This window comes from Jaminaea rosea (assembly GCF_003144245.1).
Source record: "Jaminaea rosea strain MCA 5214 unplaced genomic scaffold BDZ90scaffold_2, whole genome shotgun sequence".
In the NCBI taxonomy this organism is placed as follows: domain Eukaryota; kingdom Fungi; phylum Basidiomycota; class Exobasidiomycetes; order Microstromatales; genus Jaminaea; species Jaminaea rosea.
The window spans coordinates 852,209-876,223 of NW_020289976.1; the positions used below are offsets into that span (position 1 = coordinate 852,209).

Sequence of the window (24,015 nt, forward strand, 5' to 3'; positions counted from 1 at the left end):
GCCCGTGGACTGCCTTGACTTCTCGATCTTGCGCCGATGGAGGGCGGCGCGTCCGTCCGCCCCTGCAGCGGCGGCGAGGGAAATCAAATGAGCCTAAGCTGAGCAGCCCGCCGTCTTTGTGCTCCTCTTCCTTCCACCGATCCCCCCGATCTTGCTCTCTTCAGCGCTCACAAATTCTCATCATCTTCCCAGACTCTGTCGAGCTGACTGGAAGAGATGGAATCATGGCACACCGGCGCCTTGAGGGGGCTGCTGCAAGGCCTCTGGTCACCCGATGGCGCCTCGCTCTGGATCGAGCCGCCTCACACGACAATGCCTGCCGATAGTCATCACGCCTCGACAACGCCCAATGACATCTTCTGGGCTTTCAAGAAGGGTGCCAACGATGGCGGTCGCCCACTTTCGTCTCTCTGCCCAGACAAGGAAGGCTGGGGTCCCTTCAGCCCGGTCCGCAGCTTCGACCTGTCGCCTTGCTTCCAGCAGCTCACCCTGTGGATCGGCTCAGCACTCGTTCTCTCCTTCTGCGCATCCTTTGAGCTCTCGCGCCTCTCACGCAAGCCAGAGAGGACATTAACACCCCTCTCCCGCATACTTCTGGGCCTCAAGCATGCACTCGTCATCGTGGCTGCGATTGCCACTCTGCCCTCCATCATCGTCGGCCTCCACAGTCACACGATCTCCCTGTATGCTGGTATCGTCACGCTGGTAGGCTACCTTCTAGCGATTCCTCTGCAAGGATACAACCACACTCGTACCCGATCGTCGTCGACTATTCTTCTCTTTTACTGGCTTGCCCATACCGCCTTCGCCGCAGCATGGGTGCGCACCTACCTCAACCGCTCGTCGCCGTACAAGGAGACGCTCGGAGGCAAGTCGCTTCTCGCTCTCTTCATCGCTCGCAGCGTCATCATTGCCATAGTCTTTGCCATCGAATGTGCGGGAGTTGAAGTCGGGCAGAAGAAGGGGGATGGCAAGGTGAACCCCGTATCTCACCAGGTGCGAGAAGGCTCTGCCATCAACGGCCTCGGTGGTAGCAATGGCGGCGAGAATAATGGCTCTGCATTCGGCGACGTCGGCGCAGACCCCGAGGCCAAAGTTGCATACTCGACGGGTCTCGATAAGGAGTGCCCAGAGAACACAGCCAACATCTTCAGTCGCCTCAGCTTCTGGTGGATGAACCCAATGATGAAGCTGGGAGCTTCCAAGTACCTCACCGAGAATGACCTGTGGTCATTGCCACCTGGCGAAGACTCTGAGAGCTTGGGCGACAAGTTTGATCACTACTACAAGACGAAGCGCACCTCGGACGGCGCGCCAAAATTCTGGACCGCCCTCACGTACTCCTTTGGCGGCACGTACGTCATCGCTGGTATCTTAAAGGCTGTACAGGACTCGCTCGCTTTCATCCAGCCGCAGCTGCTGAGGCGCTTGCTTCAGTTCGTCTCAACTTGGGACGACGCTCGCCGTACCGAAGACGTGACCGCCGAGCCTGCTGGTCGCGGGTTCATCATCACCTTCGGCCTCTTTTTCGTCGCAGTCACGCAGACGGCCGTACTTCACAATTACTTCCAACGCTGCTTCGTCACGGGTATGCGTGTCCGAGCTGGCCTCATCTCGGCCATCTACAAGAAATCGCTGCGCCTGAGCAATGACGAGCGCGGCACGCGCAGCACGGGCGAGATCGTCAACCTCATGTCCGTCGATGCCACCCGCCTTCAGGACCTGTGCACCTACGGCCATATCATCTGGTCCAGTGTCTTCCAGATGCTCCTCGCCTTCATCTCCCTCTACAACCTTCTGGGCTGGCCTGCGTTCGCCGGTGTCCTCGTCATGGTCTTCAGCATCCCTCTGAATACCATGCTTGCCAAGTACATGCGCTCTCTCGCCGAGCGCAACATGAAAGTTAAGGACAAGCGCACGAAGATGATGAACGAGATCCTCACCAACATCAAGTCAATCAAGCTCTTTGCATGGGAGGAGGCCTTTACAAAGAAGCTCTTCGAGGTACGCAACGGAGAGGAATTGAAGCTCCTTCGCTGGGCTGGAGCGGTCAATGCTTTCTTCAACTTCTTCTGGTCGGCCATCCCCTTCTTCGTATCGCTTGCTACCTTTATCACCTACTCGATCACGTCGGACAAGCCTCTCACCGCAGATGTCATCTTCCCGGCTCTGTCTCTCTACCAGCTGCTCCAGTTCCCGCTCGCCATGTTTGCAGGCATCGTGACCGCCTGGATTCAGGCCTTAGTGTCCGCTCGACGTCTGGCCAGCTTCCTCGACGCTGGCGAGCTGGATGAGAACGCCCGCGTCGTCGAGGTCAACGAGCACGAGGAGGACCCGAACGCCGTCGCTGAGCCACCGACTTCTGCCCAACGATACAGCCAGCCTCTGGTCGAGCTGAAGGACGCCGACTTCAAATGGGCCGCAGATGCACCAATGCCAACACTACAGGACCTCAACCTGTCTGTACGCAAGGGCGAGCTGCTTGCCGTACTGGGTAAGGTTGGTGACGGCAAGTCTTCACTGCTCAGCGCCATCTTGGGTGAGATGTACCGCAGCGACGGGCAGTGCTACGTACGCGGCCGCACAGCCTACTTTACACAAGGCGGCTGGGCCATGGGTGCCACGATTCGTGACAACATCCTCTTCGGTCTGCGCTATGAGGAGGAGTTCTACCAGCGTGTCATCAAGGCGTGCGCCCTCGAGCCTGACTTTGCAATCATGCAGGATGGAGACCAGACAGAGATTGGAGAGAAGGGAGTCTCGCTCAGCGGTGGACAGCGAGCTCGGGTGGCTCTTGCTCGAGCTTGCTACGCACGCGCAGACATCTACCTCCTCGACGACCCGTTGGCGGCCGTAGACGCGCACGTTGGTGCTCACATATTCAAGCATGTCATTGGTCCGGAGGGCATGCTGAAGAGCAAGGCTCGAATTTTGACGACCAACATGGTCTCGTTCCTACCTCAGGTCGACCAAATTGTCTCGTTCCGCCGCGGTATCTTGATGGATGAGCGGGGCACCTATGACGAGGTCATGGCGAGGAAGGGCGACCTCTACGCCTTGATCACTGGGTTGGGCAAGCAGTCAGATCGTCGTCAACAGGAGACGGAGCAGGGCAATGGCAACGAGGACGTCGAGGCCGGCGCGAAGACTCCGTCCAGTCAGGGCGACTCCGACACGCTGCGCGGCAGTAGCGAAGAGGAGCTCGAGCTCAAGCTCTCCCGCAGGATGTCCTCGGCCAGTATGCATCGACCCAAGACACTCACGCGTAAGCAAGTCAAGCAGGAGACGATGCGTCAGCTTCGAGAGGCCTCGTTGCGACCCGCCAAGGAGGCCAATGCTCAAGGTAGTGTCTCATGGGACGTGTACAAGCGCTACGCCTCTTCAGCCTCCGCATCTGGTCTCGCTCTCTTTGGCTACTTTGCCGCGCATATCGGCACGCAAGTCCTACAAGTCGGCCGAGACATCGTCCTCAAGCAGTGGGGCAGCTACAATGACACGCACCAAGGCGGCACACCAGGTGACGCCCGCTTCTACCTCTCCATCTACGCCGTCGTCGGCATCGGCGCCAGCATCGCAGTGTGCATCGGGCCTTTCATTCTCTACGTCTACCTCGTCATTGCCAGCGCTCGTCACTGGCACGACAGCATGTTCCATGCTGTGCTGCGCTCCCCGCTGCAGTGGTTCGAGGCTACACCTGTGGGTGTCAGTCTCAATCGCTTCTCCAAAGACGTCAACGCCATCGACGAAACGTTGCCGCGTGTCCTGCACGGCTTCTTCCGCACGCTCGTCGTTGTCGCTGGCGTGCTGATCGTCATTAGCGCATCGGTTCCGCCATTCCTCATCGCGATCATCCCGCTCTACTTTGCCTACCGCGCCATCCTACGCTACTATCTCGCCACCTCTCGCGAGCTCAAGCGTCTCGATGCAGTCAGCAAGTCTCCGATCTTCTCCTGGTTCCAAGAATCCCTTGGCGGCCTCTCGACGATTCGCGCCTTTGGTCAGTCGGAGCGCTTTATCGCAACAAATGAGACGCGCGTGGACCGTAACCAGCAGGCCTACTTTCCCTCGGTCTCAACCAACCGCTGGTTGGCGGTTCGCATCGAGTTCATGGGAGCAATGGTCATCCTCACGGCCTCGTCGCTCGCCGTCGCGCTCATCACGCGCAATATCTCTGGCATTGATGCTGGGCTCGTGGGGCTGATGATGAGCCAGGCTCTCTCGACTACTCAGGCCCTCAACTGGGTGGTGCGCTCAGCCAGTGAGGTCGAGCAGAACATTGTCTCGGTGGAACGAGCGATTCAATACGCCGAGCTGTCCCCTGAGGCACCCTACGAATCTGGACCGGACAATGCGCCACCTCGCGAGTGGCCGACAGAGGGAGCCATCGAGTTCAAGGACTACAGCACGCGCTATCGTGAGCACTTGCCGCTCGTGCTCAAGAAGCTCTCCCTGAGCATCAAGCCCGGAGAGAGGATTGGCGTCGTCGGCCGAACAGGCGCTGGCAAATCGTCCCTTACGCTCGCCTTGTTCCGCATCATCGAGGCGACCGGGGGCTCAATCGTTCTCGACGGAGTAGACACGAGCACCATCGGCCTCAAGGAGCTGCGTTCCTCGATTGCCATCATTCCGCAAGACGCCTGTCTTTGGGGCGGTTCCCTCAGAGACAACCTCGACCCCACAGGCGCATCGACGGACCAAGCTCTCTGGCGTGCTCTGGAACAGGCCAAGCTCAAAGACCACGTCCAGTCAATGAAGGGACAGCTAGACGCCGAGCTCTCCGAGGGAGCGAGCAACTTCTCTGCCGGGCAAAGGCAGCTCATCTGTATTGCCCGTGCCTTGCTGCGAGGCGCCAAGGTGCTGGTGTTGGATGAAGCCACATCCTCCATCGACTTGGAGACGGACGAGTACATCCAGAAGATTGTGCGCGAGCAGTTCCATGGAACGACGATTACTGTTGCGCACAGACTGCCGACTATCCTGGAGAGCGATCGGGTGCTTGTGCTCAAGGACGGAGCGCTGGCTGAGTTTGCAAGCCCGAAGGACTTGCTGAGCAAAAGGGATTCAATCTTCTATAGCATGGCGGTTGAGGCTGGAGCGGTCAGTGGGGTCAGCGGCGGTGGGAGCAAATGAGAGGTTAGACGTGCGATGTGCGAGGCTTTGGGGTAGGGCTTCAGGTAGAGCAGACTCGACTAATGCGAAGGGATAACAAGTGTACCTTATTCTCTGTTCCATCTGCGCCTTTCAATCCGATTGAAGGTGCTCATTGGCGACATTGTTGGATGAAATTGGTCTGATGACCATGGGCGAGAGGTTGTTCGCTGGACTTCCCGCGCCTACTGCAATACCGCTCGTACTGTGCAAGAGCCTGCGTAGAAAAGGGTCGCCTGCGAGCCTCTGCTCCTCGTTGCTGGCTCCGAGAGAAGATACTAGTACAGCGCAGCTCGAGCTCCTCCCTCTCACTTCTTGGAGCCCTTCTCCTTCTTCTTCTCCGCCGCCTCCTGCTTGGCCTTCTCGTAGATCCTGTAGGCAAAAAGAGCGAAGTGGAGAAGAGACGTGGACTGGTCAGCATGGTTTTGCCCTATGGAAATCCCTTCAGCGCAGTGCGTGCACTGACCAGTCGTTGAGTCCTCTCCTGTTGCGAGCGATCTCGTAGACGTAAAATTGTAGTCTTGTCACTGCAAGGCGGTGGAGCAGACGTAAGACGGTCAGTAAGGCGGCAGGCCAGAAGGTAGCGTAGTACGCTGACGCTCACCAAAGGTCGTGTTGAACTGCGTGTACTCGTCTGAGCTGTCCGTTCGGATGAGGGTTCCGAAGTTGAAGTCGGCCACTGTCATTGCGAGATTGAGGTCCAAGTCAGCTACGCACGCAGTCGCACCTGCCTTTCCTTTGCCCCGCCGCGCCCCGCCGCAACGCACCCTTGCCCTCGTACTTGTTGATGAAGTTTCTCCAAGCCTCCTTGCCCTGCGGACTCTTCATTGCCTCTTCATCGATCTTTCGAATCTTGGCCTCGTCCTTGGCCAGCTCGGGGAACTTGTCCTCAAAGTCGGCCATGATCTCGTCGTCGTGCTTGGATAGCTTGAGCGTCGAGGGGAGGACCTTTTCGTAGAGGTTCCAGGTGGCTTGCGCATGCTCGACGCCTGGCGGGGAAGAGAAGGGTGGAGCACGGTCAGATGAGCTGCCGCTGCTGCTGCTGCTGTTGCCGCTGCTGCTGTTGGCATGTCTACGCACACTTCACTGCCATCTGCTTCTCGATTTCGGGCAGGTTCTGCGCCTGATTCGGGTCGAAAGTGCCGGTAGACATGGTAACGATTTGCTAGGCTTGTATGCTTTTTTGAATGAAGATGAGCTTGAGCGAAGGAGGCAGTCGTGACTTGATGACGATGACGAGGTCGAAAGCAACCCAAGCAAACAGACAGGGCAAAGCAAGGAGTAACGCGAGGCTAGCAACTCTCCAAGTCGACGGCGGACGGACGCCCTTGCGCTCGGTCCCTGTCCCAAGGCGCGGAGGATGTGTTGTTGTCGAGGGCCACGTGGAGTGAAGACGGCGCCCCAGCATCAACACCATGACCCGCCGCCCATCTCGAGAGTTGATGGTAGCGGGGACGAGGACAGTCACGGCAATGAAAGAGGATCATCGATGAACAGAGATCGAGAGACAATCGTCCATGCTACGAAGCAATCCCACCGCCGATGATGCTCATGCCTTGTCCAGGCTCCGTACCATAGACCAGCAACAGCCATCAATCGGGCCGACACTTGGTCCTCGCCCTCAGCGCCTGCCATTCTTCGCTCTATCATTATTATCAGCATTATGGGCATCATTTGTAGAGAACCAGCATTTCTCCCTTCCTTGACGCACGCTGAGCTCCGGTCGCCATCGTCATGATATTCTCCGTCTCCCGTCTGTATCCTCATGTGGCTTGGTTGGATTGGCCGCTGGGTTGTTTGAGCGAGCCAAGGAATAGCTGAGAGAGCAGAGCGGAGACACGGCGCTCCTGCTCTCGACGTCGTCGGATTAGGGGCGCTGCCTTGCGCCTGGCCTCCTCTGGCCCTGTGCCGTGACCTCAGCCAACTGCTTCGCGCCTGGCTGCGCTCGGTTGCGTCGACGGTCTACATACTGAGCTTGCTTGGCCCTGCAACTCGCTCAACCTCGCACCGCAAAGGGGCGAAAGGCCAAGGCAACGACGAGAGGGCGGACGGCGACGGCGGCCGGCCGGCCACACTCAACGTCGCCCATAGCTGACTTGGGACTCGGTTGCCAATGCGAGAGACGACGGCTGGACTCGACGCTCGTTCCTTGACATCTAATCCTCTCGTCGATACCACACCACAGACACCGCCGAGCAATATCGAGAACGATCATCTGCCGATCAGTCTTGAAATCACAGCAACACCCCAATCTACACAACCTCACTCTACCTCGCCAACAACCATCCTTAAAGCTTAGCGAAAATGGTGAGTATCCACCTTGCGCATGCCCCCCCTCCACCCACCCGTCACAGCGCTTCCTCAACATGGCAGGGAGGCCTGCGATGGAGTGGTTTTCACGCAGCCTGCCTTGCACCAGCGTCGACGCTGACTATCATCAAATCTTCCTCTTGTTCCTGCCCCAGGGATCCTGCATGTCAGCAATGTCCGGTGGAAAGGTGAGTGCTTAAAGCAGCGCAGGAACGTGGCTGGCAGATAACTACTGAGACCGTCAAGACTGACACATTTCTTCGCCCCTCTTCGCCCCTCGTCACCTCCTCATCGCAGGGCGGCAAGGAGATGAAGCGCACCGACACGAACCGCTCGGGCAAGGGTGCCAACAACGAGCTGCAGCGCACCACGTCCTCGTACCACGGCTCCGTGGCCGATGGCATCCGCTACTCGGACCGTCTCGCCGACCGTGAGGGCGAGCGCGACAGGCTCACGGCCTCGCAGCTTCACAAGTCCAAGACACTTGAGGAGCGTCTCAAGCAGGCTGAGAAGGAGAATGCTACCCGCAGAGCTTAGGTGAAGGGATGGACATAGGAGTAGGAGGTCACGGAAGCGAGCATAGATACGAGGTAGTTCGATGAGCAATGCGAAGTTCACTATCAGCTCCTCGGAGCGAGTCGCCTCCTACTTTCAGCCCGCTCAACCTCCCGGGACCCCTCTCACACCACGACGGCCCCACTCTTCACCACCTTTCACCTCGTCCGATCAAGTCTGCAGCGAATGACCACGTAGGGCAGGACATCCAATCAATTGCTTCGACCCTCTCAAACCCACCTTTCCTTTCAATGGCTCCCTCATCGACCTGCACAGGTCCATCAGCATGCCCCTCTGTTCTTTTCTTCGTATCTTGTTTCATCCTAGGTGAGCAGCAACGACGCGGGACGCGTGCGGCACAGTAGACGAGGATCGACTGAACTGTACCTTCTCCTCGCCCTCGCTCCTTCACAGCCTGATCAGACAAATATCATCAATCAACGTTGAGCGTGTGCGATCCCAGAGACTATTCTGGAATCATCAATTGTGCGACTGCGACACATTAGAACAAAGAACGGACGATTGTCTTGACCGATAGTAGCGGTACGAGATGGGGCGAACCTATGAGGTATCAATCTATGTCTTGACGTCGTCTCTCATCAGATGACAGGGTAGAGAGCGTCAGGCCCATCATTGCGTCGCTGCTCCCAGAGGGGCATGTGCTTGCGCAGGTTGTCGAGATTGTCGAGATCCTGGCGAAGACAAAAGCAAGTTCGTGGTCAGTATTGCCATCTCTCTTTCCTCCATCTCCACCGTCACCGCCTCCTCGACGCAGCGATCACTCACTACCTCTGCCACAGCGAAGCACGGCCTATGAGGTTGCAAGTCTCCGCACTGGGCGACGACGCTCCCAAAGGCATCGACGATCATCGCGTGACCCCAGCTGACCCTGTCCGTCCCCGGGTGCTTGCCGACCTGTGCCGAAGCCATGATCCAACACTGTGTCTCTATGGCTCGCGCCCGCAGCAGCGGCTCCCAGTGTGCTGGTCCTGTTCTGACCACAAAGGCTGAGGGGTAGCTGATGACCTGCGCTCCGAGCGTGCGTAGATGCAGAGCAGGCTCCGGGAAGCGGACGTCGTAGCAGATCAGCGGGCCCAGATTGCCGATCGGGGTTGGCACCGGGGGGAGGAGGGAGCGACCAGGGACGGTGGTGTTGCTGGGCGAGGGATGCGAGTCATTGTCAGTGGTGGGGGGGAATGAAGAAAGGGTGCCGACTGCTGTTTCGTCGAGCTCACCTCTCCTTGATCTTCAAATCTGCGACCTCGACATCAAACATATGTGTCTTCCTGTATCTTCCGACGTCGTCTCCCTTGTCATTAATCAGCAGCTGAGTATTATAGCATCTCCTCTCCTCGGCCCTCTTTGCCTCTTCCTCTTCGGCCGGCTCGTGAATGCCCACAGACACAAAGACGTTGTTCTCCTTGGCAGCTTGCAGCATTCGATCAACAAAGATGCGATTGTCTTTGCAGTAGGTGAGCTCGCCAACCCGATCTGGCGAGGAGATGAAGTCTGTCGCCTCGGGCAGGAAGATTACTTTTGCGCCTGCCTTTGCGGCTCGCTGGATAAGATCGACGGCAGTATCTGCATTCTCGAGGGGATTGGGTCCCGAAGTGAGCTGTGTGACGGCGGCGAGGACCATGCTGGGCGATGTGGAGGGGCGGCAGTGGTGGCGGTGGTGCTGACGTTGTATCTGGAGTAGGGGTACGTAGGAGTGAAAGGAGCGACGAGGTGAGAAGAGAGCGAGGGGTGCGTGTATGCGTCCTTGGGAGGTACCGCTGAGACGGCTAGGTACAGAGGTCAGGATACAAGGAGCGCGCCGTAATCCCAGCATGTCCTTTTGCTCCCTTTCGGCTTGCCCTTGCGATCGATCGAGCGATCGACAGTCGTTACGGTAAGACAGCAGGACGATGTGCCTCGCTCATGCCCTTGCGTCGTCGACTTGCTTGGACCCTGCAGAGCGCTCTCGAGTTGAGCTCAATCTTGACGGAACAGAGGCGCGGACGCGGAGATGAATCCCACTCGATGTCGTCTGCGATCCCAGACGGATGGGACGGAGCCTCCTGCCCGACTCAGCTTCACTCGTAATCCATCAACACCATCTCGGGGACGATGCTACCTCGAGTTTCGAGCTCACGCACCCATGCCTTTCGCTGGTAGACATTGCATCCATATCACGCTGCTGTCGTCGCCTGACCAAGCACCTTCGCCCTATCTTTCACTCTTCGACGACGACGACGACGACGGGTCCTCTCTCCCTTCGACCATCACTCGCCCTCCATCAGCAAGCGCGCATCCTTCGAACCCTTTTGACCCTCGTCTGCGGCCATTGTCCGTCTTTGCGCTCGACATGCCGACGGCAGCATCGAGCAGAAACACCGGCGGCGGCGGCGATGACGGCCTCAGCAGCAGCAGCAGCAGCATACAATCACCCGGCGGCGGCACAGCGCCATCTTGGCGATGTCAGTTCAACAAGAGCAGCTCTTTTACCGTCGACGACGGCCACGCATCCTCTGAAGTGTCATTCGGCATCCTTCATCTCTTTCGTGATGGAGCTGGCAGCGTTCCCGCTTCATCCTCCTCCAAGGCCTCCGTAGCCCTTGATGACGATTCCGCAACCGTCCTCGCCCTGCTGGGCCTTCCAGGCCAAATGACGGCAGCCGACTTTCTCGCATGGGTAGAACCCGCTATCAGTAGCGTTGAGAAGATGAGAATGATTCGACAAGGCCATCCCACCAATCGTACCGCCGTCCTTATCAAGTTTAGAGATCCAAGCGACGCGGAAGAGTTCTACAAGCTCTACAATGGGCAGCCGCTGCCATTCACGGCGAATTCTTCCTCTTCAGCTCCTTCAGCGACCACTGGGCAGGCCTCGACAGCAGCAGGGCCATCGGCGTCAACCTCCCTGGCGTCCCTTACGCCTTCATCGTCAATGCCAACGTTGACCTCGGCGCAGATCGTCTACGTCACCCAAGTGACCGTGTCCACCAGCCCACATTTGCCTTACGTCTACCCTCAGCTAGCAAACTCAGATCCATGGCCTCTTGCGCCCACAAAAAGCACCGTAGATTCAGCGACGCCAAGCATGATGGAAGACAAGACCGACGATGCCAGCTCATCCACCGTCACGCCGGCAACACGTCTCGCTCTCTCTTTAGCCAACGAGCTGCCAACATGTCCAGTTTGCCTCGAGAGAATGGACTCAGCCGTCACGGGCATCATGACCGTCAGCTGTCAGCACTCCTTCCACTGCGAGTGTCTGTCGCGCTGGGCAGATGGCCGCTGCCCAGTCTGTCGATATAGCCAGAACAGGGCGGCAAAGGGACAGGCGGCGGCATCGCTTCTAATGCGGGCCGGGGCACAAGCTGGACGAGCGAGGAGAAGCGAAGAGCGAGAGCCTAGCAGCGATCTGAGCCTAGTGGCCGACGAATGTCCTCGCGGGACGCAAGAAGATGAACCCAGCGCAGATGATGACGAAGACGACTCCGCCGCCACCTGTTGTGCCTCCTGCGGGGCTACCGACGATCTCTGGGTCTGCCTCATCTGCGCCGCGGTTGGCTGTGGCCGCTACAAAGCAGGATGTGCTGCGCGGCACTTTACGCAGTCTAATCATCTGTACAGTCTGGAGCTAGAGACGGCCCGCGTATGGGACTACGTGCACGATGGGTACGTGCATCGCCTGATTCAAAATCGCGCTGATGGCAAGCTGGTCGAGCTTGATGGGGCTGCTGGGCAGGGAGGTGGCGCAGAGGGCTCGCCTGCTAGACGGAGGAGGGGAAGGAGAAGTAGTCGACGCCATGCTGAGCAAGAGGAGGCCCAGAGCGCTGCGGCTGGCTCGTCACGAAGAGCAGGCGAGACTGGCCGCGATCAACCGGACGAAACCTCTTCAGTATACGATGAGGATGAGTACGACGAAGATGAAGACGACGACGACGACGACAAAGCCAAGGACAAACAGCACGGCGGCAAGCTCGGCACTCGCTCTTCCCAATTAGAAGCCATCTCCCTCGAGTACCAGTACCTTCTTCTCTCCCAGCTGGAGTCCCAACGTTCGTACTACGAAGAGCAGGTACGCAACGTCCAATCTCGTCTCGACTCAGCCCTCGCCAACGGCGGCAGCGGGAGTGCAAAGGAAGAGCAGGAGAAGGCTCTCCTAGCAGTTGAGGCGGAGAGGGCGAGCTGGCAAGCAGAGATGGACGCAGTGAGTGCGAGAACGAAGCAGCTGGAGGGCAAAGTGCAAAAGCATGTCACGGACTTGGTGAAAGCAAGGAAAGACCTCGAAGCTGAGCGACTCGTCACGCGAGGCCTCCTCGCAAAGCTGCAAGCTGCCAATGAGCGAGAAGAGCGTGCGAATCTCGAAGCGGAGCGCGCCAAAGCAGAGCAGAGGGAGTTGAACGAGGAATTGAGGGACCTGAGATTTGCTCTCAGTGCGCAGGATATGATTCAGGGTGAGGGAGGTGCGGATCATCAGCATGAGGCGCAGGGTGGAGATCTGGTAGTAGTGCCAGGCAAGGAGGGCAACAGCGGTGCGGCGAAGAAGAAGAAGAAAAAGAAGAAGGTACCAAAGAAGCCGCCAGGGGTAGGAGAAGGTGCTGCGTCCTCCACGGCTGGACAAGAGGAAGCCGCAGCCGCGCCGTCAGCAATGACAGACGTCACCGTAGACCCCGACGAGGAGGAAGAAGAGTAGCGATCGCGTATCGTCGACAGAGCACTGGAGGGTCCCGCGCTGTGCAATCAAAATCGTCACCGGCTGCCGCCATCGAGCACAAGACGAGAGCAGGCATTGGGTCAGAAGAACGAAGAAACGATGTCCATTTGATCAAGTGTCGGGTCACGCGCAGCATAGAGTAGGCCACATCCGAGGGGAAAGAGTGTCTGTCCTCACCAACGCGAGAGACCTTGGCCGCCACCTTCCGTGGCTTCCTCATCACCTACACACTCATCAAGTCCCTCACTCTCTCCGCGTCGCCCTTCTCACCGTAGCTCCCCTTGCCCACAGTGTACCTCACCTCGCTGCGCTGCAATCCGTTGAATGTGCTCGCAGCACAGATGGTATAAGCGCCCATGTCCTCGTACACTAGCCAGTCTCCCACCTGGAGCTCCTGGGGAAGGCGGGCCTTGTTCGTGATGAGGTCGATGCTGTCGCAAGTGGGGCCCCAGATGCTGCATGGCGCCTGACGGAGGGCGTGCTGCGGAGAGCTGGGAAGATGAGTAGGGTCCGACCCGTCCTTGCGGTACACGAAGTGTCGGTCGAGCGTGAGGACGCGCGGGGTGGGATGCTGGTGGTCGAACATGATGTTGTTGAAGGCGCCATAGACGCCATCATTTTGGTAGAGCATCATGGATGGGGTCAACTGACTCCCCTCCTCGCCAGCTTCCTCCGGTTCGACAACTTCCTCACTGCGCTTGGCAATGATGTTGCAGGCGAGGGTGAAGGACTTTTGCACGTAGTAGCGACCTGGCTCGCCAATGATGCGTAGCCCGTGCGGCTTGCCTTCGACGTTGCTTCCTCCAGGGGCGAAGAGGGCGTCGGGGAAATGCTCATCAATGGCCGGCCTGAGAACATCGGCAATGGTCTCAAAGTTGTCGTGATCGTACCCTCCACCGACGTCGAGGAGATCGAAGACGTATCCTGCTTCGCGACCGTACTCAAAGGCTTTGCGAGCGCGGGCGACGGCGTCGGCGAAGGAATTTGGGTCGTAGCATCCTGAACCGACGTGGAAGGAGACGCCTACGACATCGAGGTCGAGCTCCCTTGCCTTTGCAAGGAGGCGCGGTACCACGTCCAGTGGCGCACCGAACTTGAGGCCCAGCTGGCAGGCCGACTTGGAGTCGTCAGTGAGGATGCGCACCACGAGCTTGCAAGAAGGATGGAAGCGCTTCATCTTGTGAAGCTCATCGACGTTGTCGAAGGTGGTGAGCGACACATTGTTGGCCGCAGCATTGCGGACGAAAGAGGCTGCCTTGCAAGGGTTGGCATAGATGATGCGAGAGGGCGAGACGCCTAGGTCGAGGACCGACTGGATCTCGCCATTGGATGCACAGTCAAATCCCGTGCCTAGGGCGGCGAGGAGGCGGAGGACGTGCGGGTCCGGGTTGCACTTGACGGCGTAGAAGGGGACGATGCGCGGAAGGGCGCGCAACCAGCGGAGGTGCTGGCGGTAGATCTCGGATAGATCGGCGACAAAGAAGGCCTGTCGAAAGAGGAAGAGGGTTGCGGAGTGTCAATACGTGTGCTTACTTACGTGCCTACGCGCACTCACATTCTCTCCATTGGCGTCGCAGTTGTCGACGTCTACATTGGCGAGCACAGTCCGGAGCTGCTGCTCTACCGACCCAAAGAAGATTGGCTGGGCGGAGCCAGGCGCCTTGATGTAGTTGGCATTGGCAGCGTCGCCATCTTTGAGCTCGAGGGAAGAGACGTCTTCATCGCTGCGACCGGAGTGGTACGAGGGCAGCGACTCTGGCGAGGGAGGCGCAGTGAGAGGCGGGACTGCTACTGCTTCTACCGGCGCGGGTAGGTAGCGCGCGAGGTCTACCATCGACGTAGTCCGGAGAAAATGTCTTGAGCTGTGTGGGTGAGGGATCAGAGAGCGCAGGCGTAGACGTAGCGAGGTAGGAGGACGAGAACGAAGACGCATGTGATCCGGTGGCATGGGGTCGAGGACGAGTGCCATGTTTGAGATGGGCGTGAGAGGCGAAGAGATGTGACGGCGAAGAAGAAGAACAAGAAGGGGAAGAGATGGTAGATTGGGGTGGATCGGATATTGTGAGAGGTAGGTATTTGACTAGTGGCCGCGAAATGTCCCCGTTGCTCACCTTTGTGGCTCAAGTGGCAGTTTTCTGGCTCACGAAGAGAGTTCCTTGGCGTAACCGTTGGCGTGGCCTGGGCAAAGGGCTGCGAACAGGGGTGCCATGCCGTTCATGGTAGAAGTGGGTCAGCGGGCTGGTCGCTGGAATGAATGACAAGGTGAGACTGAGATGCTTCGTCGTTTCATCAATGTCTCTACTCGCCCTCGAGCAAAGGCGCGTGCGTGGGCGACAGGGCGACGGACATCCACTCGTGTATGGGTGGGTGCGCGCGCCCCGCGTGGCTCTCAATCGATGCCCTTTGCCCATCGTCACAGCTCGTCTTTGCAAAGGACAACGACCATCTCGGCATGCCGAAGCACGCCTGCATCAATCAATCTTGCCCCGCCGTTTCCCCCAATGACCGACGCCCTTTGACCCAACCGTCACAGCGTTTGCCTTTTTTCTCTTGAGTCTTTATACTCACAAGCGCCGCAGAGCTTCTCAGATGAAAAGACGAGTCGAGCGAGGGATGGGTCGCCAGCAAGGAGACCGGCGGCCGTGGGACTGGATGAAGGCTGAAGGAGGTGAAACGATGCGCCTCACCGATCTAGAGGGGAATAAGGGTCCTTAGGGAGGCCTGAAGCCGACAAAAGGGAGCAGAGTGAGCAGTTTTCTTCGAGGTCAAAGCACAGCATTCCTTGAGTTGCGCACCTCAAGGGGTTGGAGAGCTGCCTAGCGGCAGACTGAAGTCGTAGATCAGGGATCGCCCTCGGTGGAATGCTGGGCGAAGAGGGGGCGACGAGAAGTTCTCCCCAAGTGAGAGAAAGTGACGAATAGAGATGTGCACGAAGTTGTTGATCAGGCGCAGTGGCGAGGGAAAGACTCTGGACCACGAGCCTTGTAGTCTAAGAGAGAGAGAGAGAGGGTGGTTGCTGTGATCTACGATGGCGAGGTGTCGAGTCGTGCGTATGGATCGAGGTGATGAGAAGGAGGTGGGGATCGTGTGAGGAGAATGGTAGCCCAGGCCTTGTCTCTTCTCTCTCTGCGGAGTCGATGAGCGACCGACGTCAGGGTGCCGCCGCCGCCGCCTCCTCCTCCCTTCGCAGCCAAGCCTGACAGCCCGCGACGACTGGCCGACAAGAGATTTTTAGCAGCCGGCAAACACGCGGGCCAGCCCGCACCGAGGAGCAGTCCCAAAAGACGGACTGGCTTGGCCCTTCGAAGCTCCACTCGGCCCTCTTGGTCATCATCAGGACTCACTTTGCGCCTTCGCTTCGGTGTAACGCATAACTCTTGTACTCACACTCCCTTTCGCAATGAGATGAATTCAAGGCTGCTCGCTCGACGATACCCTACTTGTCATTCCTCCTTTTCTCGTCCCTCTTTGTCGCCATAATGAACGTCATCGGCCAGCTACTGGCGTCGCACTACGAGTACGCCCACCATGTCCTCCTCGACCCACCCGCCAGGCTCGCTCGTGGCTACCTCTTTCATGCCTCAGGCGTAGCAACCCTGGCCACAACACTAGGCTGGTTACTTGTCTTCATCATCGGCTGTCATGTCACTCTGCCCAACTCAAGCCCAACTGTTTCAATGCTGCGCCTCTTTGCCCTCCCCTGGATCGTCGCCGTCTCCGTCACCTGCGCGCTAGATCGAGAGAGGTTCAGCCTCGGTGGCGACTTCCGTGACGTGGCTATCCCATCGGCTATCTGGCTCGTGTTGGCAGAAGCCATCAAGGTGTGCTTGGTGACCATTTGGGACGGCGACAAAGAGAGGGCTCCGAGGTGGATCGTACCGGAGAGTCAGGCGCACAAGTGGGAGGGCGCAGTCAAGATCGAGGACGACGAGCAGCAATCTCAGCAGGGTAATGGCAAGCTCCAGAAGCCTCACGCAACCGTTGCACGACGCTTCGATCTGCCTGCGACGTGGTACATCGTTCCTCATCCTCCCCTACTCTCCTTTCGCCGTCTCGTCTGGGCGCTCGACAACTTCGCTATGCGTCGACCAGGCACCTCTCTCCTCTTTCCCGGCGAGCAGCGAGCAATGGAATGGGCATACAAGCCCATGATTCGCTCAGCCGCCGTCTACGAGCGTGCCGCGGCAGCAGGCGACGCAAAGGAGGCTGCTCGGATCAGAGAGAGCGCCCCCATTTGGTTCGGCCAGCTCGAGTACGGCTGGCTCGGCGTCCTCATACAAGCTGCCATGCTCTACGGCGCGACACGATTCATCTTCTACCTCGACTTGAAAGCCAGCAAGGGGCCGTATGACTTCTATTCTCTTCCCCTCGTCCACCAATACGCTCTCACCTTCTCACTCGGCGCTCTCGTCGCATTCACCTTCTCGCCCCTCGAGTACATTCTCGGCCCGCTTCTCTATGCTCTGCGCTTCCCAGCTACGGCTCTCATCCCAGCATTTCAGCGACCTATGGTAGCGAGCGGGCCGACGGACTTCTGGAGCCGGCGATGGCATCAATTCTTGCGAAAGGACTTCACGACGTTGGCCAAGCTCTTACCGGGAAGCAGAGAGAGCAAGACTTTGTTGGCGTTGTGGACGTTCAGCGTGAGCGCGATGGAACATAGCCTCGTATTTTCGCGCTTCAAGGCCACTCCACCGACGATGGGTCACGCCTTCTGGCTTCTCCTCAATCCGTCCCTCCAAGGCTTCTTCGTCTCGCAAGGTCTCCTCATCCTCCTAGAGCAGGCCCTGCTCGGCAGACCCAAGCCACGAGAGCGCCTCAGGATCCGCGTCGTCCGTCGCAGCCTTCTGTGGATCGGTCTGTTGACCACTGGCCGATGGGTCGCGGGCTTCCTCGTCTCGCTCGGCGTCCTGGATCCTACAGAGGTCGGTGCCATGTTTAAGGTTGCTTCGGTGTGGGACGACATCCAGCGGGAGCGCCGCATTGAGCTCTGAGATCTGCGATCCACGACCCGCGCGTACCGTAGACTGCGCGTACCCCTCTCCTTTTCCTCTCGATATAGACTCATTCCCAAGCCCCCTTTTTCCTCCAAGTCTCGTGTAATCAACAAGCTCATCGATCAAAGCTTCTTTTCCGACTTGCCTGGTAAGTATGTCTGCTCAGGCTACGCGCCGCCTCGTGCCTCCCCCACACACGCTTCCATGTCGCACGTCGAGGTGATCCCAGTTCCGAGACGGACGACGGGGCGGCGTGGTCTTTGCTGCATTGCATCTGTGCCGCCGCTGTGTTTGGCTCGAGGGGGGGGACCAGCAGGGGACTAACGGGACTACTGGCTGATGCGCCTTGATGCCGACCGCATTCTCGGCCCACGGGCCAGGTCCCAAAGGCGCGGCAACGCAAGCAACACTTGGCGGCGGCAGCAGCGCATCTCGGCCCTTCAAGCCAGCCAGGTTAACTTCCGAGACGACGAGTACAGCACGAGGACGACACACACGGCTCCTGCAACCTCGTCCGCCCCCGTCCGAGCATCACAACTTCTGAGCTTAGCCCAACACCGCGACGACAAACACACAAGAGGCCCTCGCAGCTTGTCTTGCTCGCTGTTTCTCTCCCTCCTTGTCCTACCTTCAACTGATCATCAAGTCTCAGCCTCCTCAACCATCACGCATCTAGCCCCGTGCGTACGTACCACCACACAATCACCACTTCAGCTTCGCGCCACGATTCAGGTGAACCCTCGGTTTGGGGTACAGTAGAAGCTTCCGGTCTCTCTTGTCCACACCGTCGCTCCATCTTCGTCAGGTGAGTCCAGTCCCTTGAAGCTAGCGTGCCTGAGCATCCAGAGGCGATCCATGCGACGATCAGTCCCGAGATGAGCTTTGGCGTCTGCGCTCCGAGAGACTGCCCTTAGTGGTGGTATGAATTGCCGTCCTCCGCGCTCAGTCGGTCCGAGACAACATCCAACTGACTCCGTTGTCTACATCCCTCACCCTCCGCACCTTTGTCTCTGCCATGTCTCACGATGCTGCTACCGCCCCTCGTCGCCTTTCAGCACAGCTCGCACTCGACGACGTCAATACGACTGCCGCCTCCTCAGAATCCCCACTCCTGGTCCCTCCCGTCGTACCCTCTCAACCGCTGCCGGTAGTTCCCGTCACAACACCGGCGTCGTCATCTTCTTCGTCGCCCGGAATCAACTTCTCTTTGGCTCAAAGGCGGCATCATCCAACCAAACCCTCCCTTAAAATTACCACCAACTCGTTGGCCTTCCCAGAAATGTCAGGCTCACCACGTACACCACTCGCTATGCCACCCTCAAATGGCAATGTCGGAGGTCTTGGCCTCGACACGAATGTGAAGCCATCGACGTCGCATCCGGCTACACAAGATGCACCACCAGCAGCAGCAACAGCAGCAGCAGCAGGAGGACTCAATGACCAGTCGATGATGATGCAGGTGCTCAGCGGGATTCAGGACATGCAAAAAGAGGTGAGCGCGCAGGCGAAAACAACGTCGAGTATATGCTCACCCTTCGCTGCTCCTCCCTATGCACACGCAGCTGACCCGCCTGAACCGACGTCTGGATGCCATGGAAGCGCCAGACATGTCAGGCTCCTACTCGCCCCTCTCACGCCCTTTGCCCATCTCGCGCTTCAACTCGTACACAAATGGTACTCCGCGCCTAGGCTCGCCAGACAAGGGGAGCCGCGCTCTACCTCCTCACATTACCCAACTGGGCACTGCAGAGTCGCAACCAGCCCCCATCTTGGCAAAGCAGCCAGACCTCGGCCTCTGGTGCGTCGTCCCCGCCGGAGGAGCAGGCACCAGGCTCTGGCCCTTGAGCAGGGAGAACTACCCAAAGTTCCTCCTCGACCTCACTGGCTCAGGCCGTACCCTCCTCCAGAGCACCTGGGATCGTCTCCTGCCCCTCGCCGGCGCCAAGCAACTCATGGTAGTCACAGGCTCAGCACACACAGACCCCGTGATGGGCCAATTGCCCGAGCTCGAAGAGTCAAACGTCTTCGCAGAGCCATCGCCCAAGGAAAGTATGGCAGCCATTGGTCTCGCCGCCGCAGTCCTCCAACGTCGTGACCCAGAGGCTGTCCTGGGCTCCTTTGCCGCTGATCACATCATCTCAGGTCGCGACGCCTTTGAGTCTGCCGTAACCGAGGCAGTTGCAGTAGCTAAAGCCGGCTTCCTCGTCACCATCGGAATTGCCCCCTCACACCCTTCTACGGGCTTCGGATACATCAAACTCGGAGAGAACCTTCGCGTCTCGTCCGCCCCAAACGCTCGCAAGGTCATTGATTTCAAGGAAAAGCCTGACGCGCGGACTGCCTCGGCGTACCTGGCCACAGGTGACTACAGGTGGAACGGAGGCATGTTCGTCGTCAAGGCTGCTGTGTTGATGAGCCTGCTCAAGAAGAGCATGCCCTCCCTTCACGAAGGACTGGACAGGATCGCTGCAGCATGGGACACGGCCGATCGACAGAGCGTGCTGCACGAGGTCTGGCCCACGCTGGACAAGATCGCCATCGATCATGCTGTTGCCGAGCCTGCGGCTAGAGCCGGACAGGTAGCTGTCATTCCCGCCACATTTGGTTGGGACGACGTGGGAGACTTCTCGTCGCTGGCTGACCTGCTGCCAGCAGAGAAGGGCGAGGCTCGCGTCTTGGGAGAGTCGAAGCTGGTCATCACCGAGGGCCAGGCCGGTGGGCTCGTCGTGCCGGCTGGCGGCAGACCCATCGCCTGCTTGGGCGTAGATGATGTGGTTGTCGTGGATACGCAGGAGGTGCTACTCGTCACGACGAGGGCGAGGGCGCAGGAGGTAAAGAAGATGGTGGCCAAGATCAAGGCGAGGAATATGGGCTATCTGACATAAATGGCGTCGTTTGAGCCTCATTCTTCCTGCCCGCCCGCCCGTCTCGACGTCACCTGATGTGGTTGCTCCCCACCTACCCTACATGAGTCGATTCGTCCCGTCTCGTCTTGTCTCGTCGTCGCCCTCTACCTGCAAATGGACAATGTCAAACGTACTGCTGCACACATAGCGTCCGAGATCAGGCTAGCATTGGCTGATCAAGACTGTTGATGTCTAATACCGCGTGAGACGAAGCCTATTGATACATGATCGAGGAGCAAAGGAAATGTTCGTAGATGTGCGAGAAAGTGCGCGAGGAATGTCCGTGGAGAGAGGGGAGAGAAGAAGTGGACTGCTGAGAGCCGTGCTCACCCAGCCACCAGGCGGATGAGGGTGTAGATTGTCGAGCCAATAAGCCTGATGCAGGACATCATGGCTACGAAGACGAGCACGAGCACCATGTAGACCTTGCTTCTTGTGGTGCCCGACCCAGCATCGAAAGTTGAACTCGTGTCTGTCCCTAGAATGATTGCCGCCAAGCAACCATTGCTCAAGATCCAGAGGAGGAGCACATTCGTCCTCACACCCGCATAGTAGTCTTTGCGTGCCAGCTCCTTCTCCGCGGAGGGCGCCTCGCCTTTGATGATCATCGGACGCGTGCGCAGATTGTGAAGCGCCTCGTCGTACCCCTGATCAATGTCCACTTGACTCGTAGGCAGCGTAATCTCCACCGTACCCTGCCCGGTAGATGTGACGGTGCCCAAATCGTTCTCGACCGAGTCGGCGCCCTTTGTTCCCCACGAAAAGTCGTGGATATTGGCCATGGCGTACACTTGAAGGATGTTGATAAACGTCGGAGAGAGGAGGAGGTACTGGATGAAGGAGGTTGCGAGATGCAGAGGGTCCAATGCGATGATGGAGGAAATGAGGTAGACGCCGTAGGTCGCCAGGAGGGAGACAATCATCTGGGCGTAGATTGCGTCGTGAACGTTGTGGACTGCTCGGACGAGGCAGAAGATGGCACCCTGCGAGCAATGAAAAGAAGAGGGCGAAGCTGTGGTCAGTAAGCGCGTCGATGCTTCTCGTACGCCTTCGCCGTTGCTCACAATCATCATGTACAGGGTCAGCACAGCAAAGATGAGCGTAGCAGCCATGTACTTCCACCTGCTTCCTTGTGGCCTGTTACCGAGCGAGAAGACGAAGCAAGCAGCCAGCGTGCCTAGGTAGAGGTACTGCGCCACAGTATTGATGAAGACGATGCCCTTGAGGTGGAACGTGGGGCTCTCGAGTGAGGTGGTGAGGATGCGGAAGAAGATGTAGAAGTTGGCCACGCCGAACCAGGCAAAGCAGACGTTGATGAATGAGTAAAAGGACTCAATCATCAGCATCACCTTGCGCCAGAAGCCATGATCCGACTCAAGGAATTGGCGAGTATGTACCAAAGCGTACAAAGCCGCGAACAAGCTTCCGTTGAGCCAGCGACGTCGCTGTGAGATGAACTCTGGAAGCTGGTCGGGCACGTCGGTAACACCTCGTGCTTGCTTGATGTACTTGAGAACCCATCGCTCTCCTCGCTTGGCTGCCAGCTCAAAGCAGAGAATGCGGTCTTCTGCCAGGTACATGTTGGACGAGAAGACGTCGGCGTCTGCGCCAAGCAACGCCTCACCCTTGAAGTAAGATGCAAGCGGGCCTCGCCCATACTCGTCGTTCTGCAGCGCCAGATACCTGTACGCAGAGAAGGCCCCAGGTAGCACTGAGATGTACCCGAAGATCGACTCTGTAGGCTTGTCGAGGATGTTGCTCATCTTGTACTCGAAGTTTTGCGCTGCAACGAGCGGGTTGAGCAACGCCTTGCCTACGCCCCAGCGGCCTTTAGTGTCGGCGCAGATCTCACCACAGGCACCAGCGACGTTGGAGTGTAGGTCGAAGGATTTCCAGAGGTAGTAAATCGACTTTGCCTCCGGGCGAGTACCGGCGTCGAGGAGCACGCAGACGTTCGGCTGCAGGACAGGGCCAAAGGCATTGAAGAACCACCTGCGCAGAGAGGGCTGGGTCAGCATATGCTCTGTTCCATCTGCGCCCCATGGCCGCGACTCACTTGTGCGAGTTAATCTTCTTGGCATTGCGTTCCTTGATGCAGAGCAGCACCTGGATGGGCACCAAGCCACGCTCGGCTCCCTTGAACTGCAGATTGCTGTCGATGCTGAGTTGCGTCGTGTACTCGTACAAGTGAGCTTCAACGCGCTTGCCGTTGACGACGTTCTTAGCCACTCCTTCCTGGTAGACGCCCAAGGCAGCCAGACAGTCGAGAACACGAGGATGCATCTTCTTACGACCGTCGGCGATGATGCAGACGACGACCTGCGGCGGGAAGCGATGTCAGCAATTGATGTCCGTGGGCACGTCTGCACGAGTGAGGCCTCACCTTCTTCCAGCCGTCGACTCCCCAGGTGCGAGACTTGGTCCTCGAGCACAAGTGCGCAATATTCTTGAAGACGCCGTGTAGCGTGCGAGTGAGAAGCACTTCGTCCTCATTGTAGAGCGTGACGGCAATGAAGAGCTCCGTGTGACGATCAAGTAGCTGAGGTCGCAACGAATAGTTCGACGAGGGGAAATCGTCCGGCTCGCAAGTGACGGCGGTGTAGCGCATCGACTCGAACTCCTCTTCTCCGCGTCGACTCAGGAAGCCCTTGAGCTTGCTCGGTACGGGGCAATCGAGGACGAGGTTTCCTTGAGTGAGGACGACCTTCTTCTTGGTCTTGTGCCGCCTCAGGAGCTGCTGAGGAGCAGGACCAAAGTGCTGTGTGTCCAAGGCTGCATGCTGGCCAAAGCCGCCCTCTTCATCCCCTTCCCAATCGTCGCGTTCATCGAAGTCGCCGTCGTCGGAGTAGTACCCACCCTTCTCATCGTAGTAGTCCCCACCGTGGCCCTCGTCGACTGCGGCGTATGCTCTTGTTCCGTATTGGTTCGGCGCCGGTGTGAAATTGACTTCGGTCTTGTCCTCATAGCTCGACCGTGGAGAGCCCTCGTCGCGAGGTACACCATCATAGCCGCCCACATCACCATTGTAGTGGTAGCCGCCCTCCTCAGTCTCGGCAGGCGGCTGGTCGTAGGGGCTCGACAGGAGGGTAGGTAGATGCGCCGTAGGAGCTGCCGAGTAAGGGGCAGGCATCGGGGCATTGCTGTGGTCGAGAGCGGCGGCTGCCTCGTTGTAGAAGCTTTGGCTCAGCTGAGCGGCGTGGCCGTGGGCTGGCGCATCGAGGCCACCATCGTCGTAATAACCGTCTGCGGGGTAGTCGGGATAAGCGTCGTCGTAATGCTGGTCCTGAGAGTACGCTGGCGTTTGACTAGCCAGCAGAGAAGAGTCGGCCTCGTCATGTGTCTGACCCGGTCGAGGTACTGCCTTGCGTTGAATGGGCATGACGATGATGACAGT

General features: G+C 58.4%; 10 protein-coding genes across 10 annotated transcripts; 6 read left to right on the forward strand and 4 right to left on the reverse strand.

Annotated features, from left to right (window-relative positions):
* Positions 1-135: 135 nt before the first annotated feature.
* On the forward strand, positions 136-5,295 carry BDZ90DRAFT_230483 (hypothetical protein). The gene has a single exon (XM_025505486.1). The coding sequence runs from the start codon at positions 217-219 to the stop codon at positions 5,128-5,130; it is 4,914 nt and encodes a 1,637-aa protein (XP_025364227.1). The 5' UTR covers positions 136-216; the 3' UTR covers positions 5,131-5,295.
* A 32-nt stretch (positions 5,296-5,327) lies between these two features.
* On the reverse strand, positions 5,328-6,430 carry BDZ90DRAFT_230485 (DUF757-domain-containing protein). Its single transcript, XM_025505487.1, has 5 exons — positions 6,229-6,430; positions 5,916-6,137; positions 5,753-5,827; positions 5,615-5,675; positions 5,328-5,520 (listed from the first exon to the last, which is right to left on the reverse strand). Exons 1-5 carry the CDS (start codon positions 6,299-6,301, stop codon positions 5,457-5,459), a joined length of 495 nt encoding a protein of 164 aa, XP_025364228.1. The 5' UTR covers positions 6,302-6,430; the 3' UTR covers positions 5,328-5,456.
* Positions 6,431-7,319: 889 nt separating this feature from the next.
* Positions 7,320-8,340, forward strand: BDZ90DRAFT_230487 (hypothetical protein). The gene is made up of 3 exons (XM_025505488.1): positions 7,320-7,455; positions 7,614-7,646; positions 7,756-8,340. Exons 2-3 carry the CDS (start codon positions 7,632-7,634, stop codon positions 7,993-7,995), a joined length of 255 nt encoding a protein of 84 aa, XP_025364229.1. The 5' UTR covers positions 7,320-7,455; positions 7,614-7,631; the 3' UTR covers positions 7,996-8,340.
* A 106-nt stretch (positions 8,341-8,446) lies between these two features.
* Positions 8,447-9,979, reverse strand: BDZ90DRAFT_230489 (putative NIT2-nitrilase). The gene is made up of 3 exons (XM_025505489.1): positions 9,249-9,979; positions 8,800-9,169; positions 8,447-8,705 (listed from the first exon to the last, which is right to left on the reverse strand). Exons 1-3 carry the CDS (start codon positions 9,650-9,652, stop codon positions 8,613-8,615), a joined length of 867 nt encoding a protein of 288 aa, XP_025364230.1. The 5' UTR covers positions 9,653-9,979; the 3' UTR covers positions 8,447-8,612.
* A 381-nt stretch (positions 9,980-10,360) lies between these two features.
* BDZ90DRAFT_258532 (hypothetical protein) lies at positions 10,361-12,697 on the forward strand (the record flags this gene model as incomplete). The annotated part of the gene is made up of 1 exon (XM_025508084.1): positions 10,361-12,697. One exon carries the CDS (start codon positions 10,361-10,363, stop codon positions 12,695-12,697), a length of 2,337 nt encoding a protein of 778 aa, XP_025364231.1.
* A 194-nt stretch (positions 12,698-12,891) lies between these two features.
* On the reverse strand, positions 12,892-14,936 carry BDZ90DRAFT_245374 (ornithine decarboxylase; the record flags this gene model as incomplete). Its single annotated transcript, XM_025507506.1, has 4 exons — positions 12,892-12,941; positions 12,989-14,204; positions 14,274-14,442; positions 14,863-14,936. 4 exons carry the CDS (start codon positions 14,934-14,936, stop codon positions 12,892-12,894), a joined length of 1,509 nt encoding a protein of 502 aa, XP_025364232.1.
* A 1,261-nt stretch (positions 14,937-16,197) lies between these two features.
* On the forward strand, positions 16,198-17,712 carry BDZ90DRAFT_258534 (hypothetical protein; the record flags this gene model as incomplete). Its single annotated transcript, XM_025508085.1, has 1 exon — positions 16,198-17,712. The coding sequence occupies one exon, from the start codon at positions 16,198-16,200 to the stop codon at positions 17,710-17,712; it is 1,515 nt and encodes a 504-aa protein (XP_025364233.1).
* Positions 17,713-17,846: 134 nt separating this feature from the next.
* Positions 17,847-18,555, forward strand: BDZ90DRAFT_115539 (hypothetical protein). The gene has a single exon (XM_025503247.1). It carries the CDS (start codon positions 18,055-18,057, stop codon positions 18,472-18,474), a length of 420 nt encoding a protein of 139 aa, XP_025364234.1. The 5' UTR covers positions 17,847-18,054; the 3' UTR covers positions 18,475-18,555.
* Positions 18,556-19,024: 469 nt separating this feature from the next.
* BDZ90DRAFT_216801 (putative mannose-1-phosphate guanylyltransferase) lies at positions 19,025-20,600 on the forward strand (the record flags this gene model as incomplete). The annotated part of the gene is made up of 2 exons (XM_025504286.1): positions 19,025-19,207; positions 19,278-20,600. The coding sequence occupies 2 exons, from the start codon at positions 19,025-19,027 to the stop codon at positions 20,598-20,600; spliced, it is 1,506 nt and encodes a 501-aa protein (XP_025364235.1).
* Positions 20,601-20,947: 347 nt separating this feature from the next.
* BDZ90DRAFT_217081 (family 2 glycosyltransferase) lies at positions 20,948-23,751 on the reverse strand (the record flags this gene model as incomplete). The annotated part of the gene is made up of 4 exons (XM_025504300.1): positions 20,948-21,604; positions 21,686-22,613; positions 22,678-22,940; positions 23,005-23,751. The coding sequence occupies 4 exons, from the start codon at positions 23,749-23,751 to the stop codon at positions 20,948-20,950; spliced, it is 2,595 nt and encodes an 864-aa protein (XP_025364236.1).
* Between the last annotated feature and the right edge of the window lie 264 nt (positions 23,752-24,015).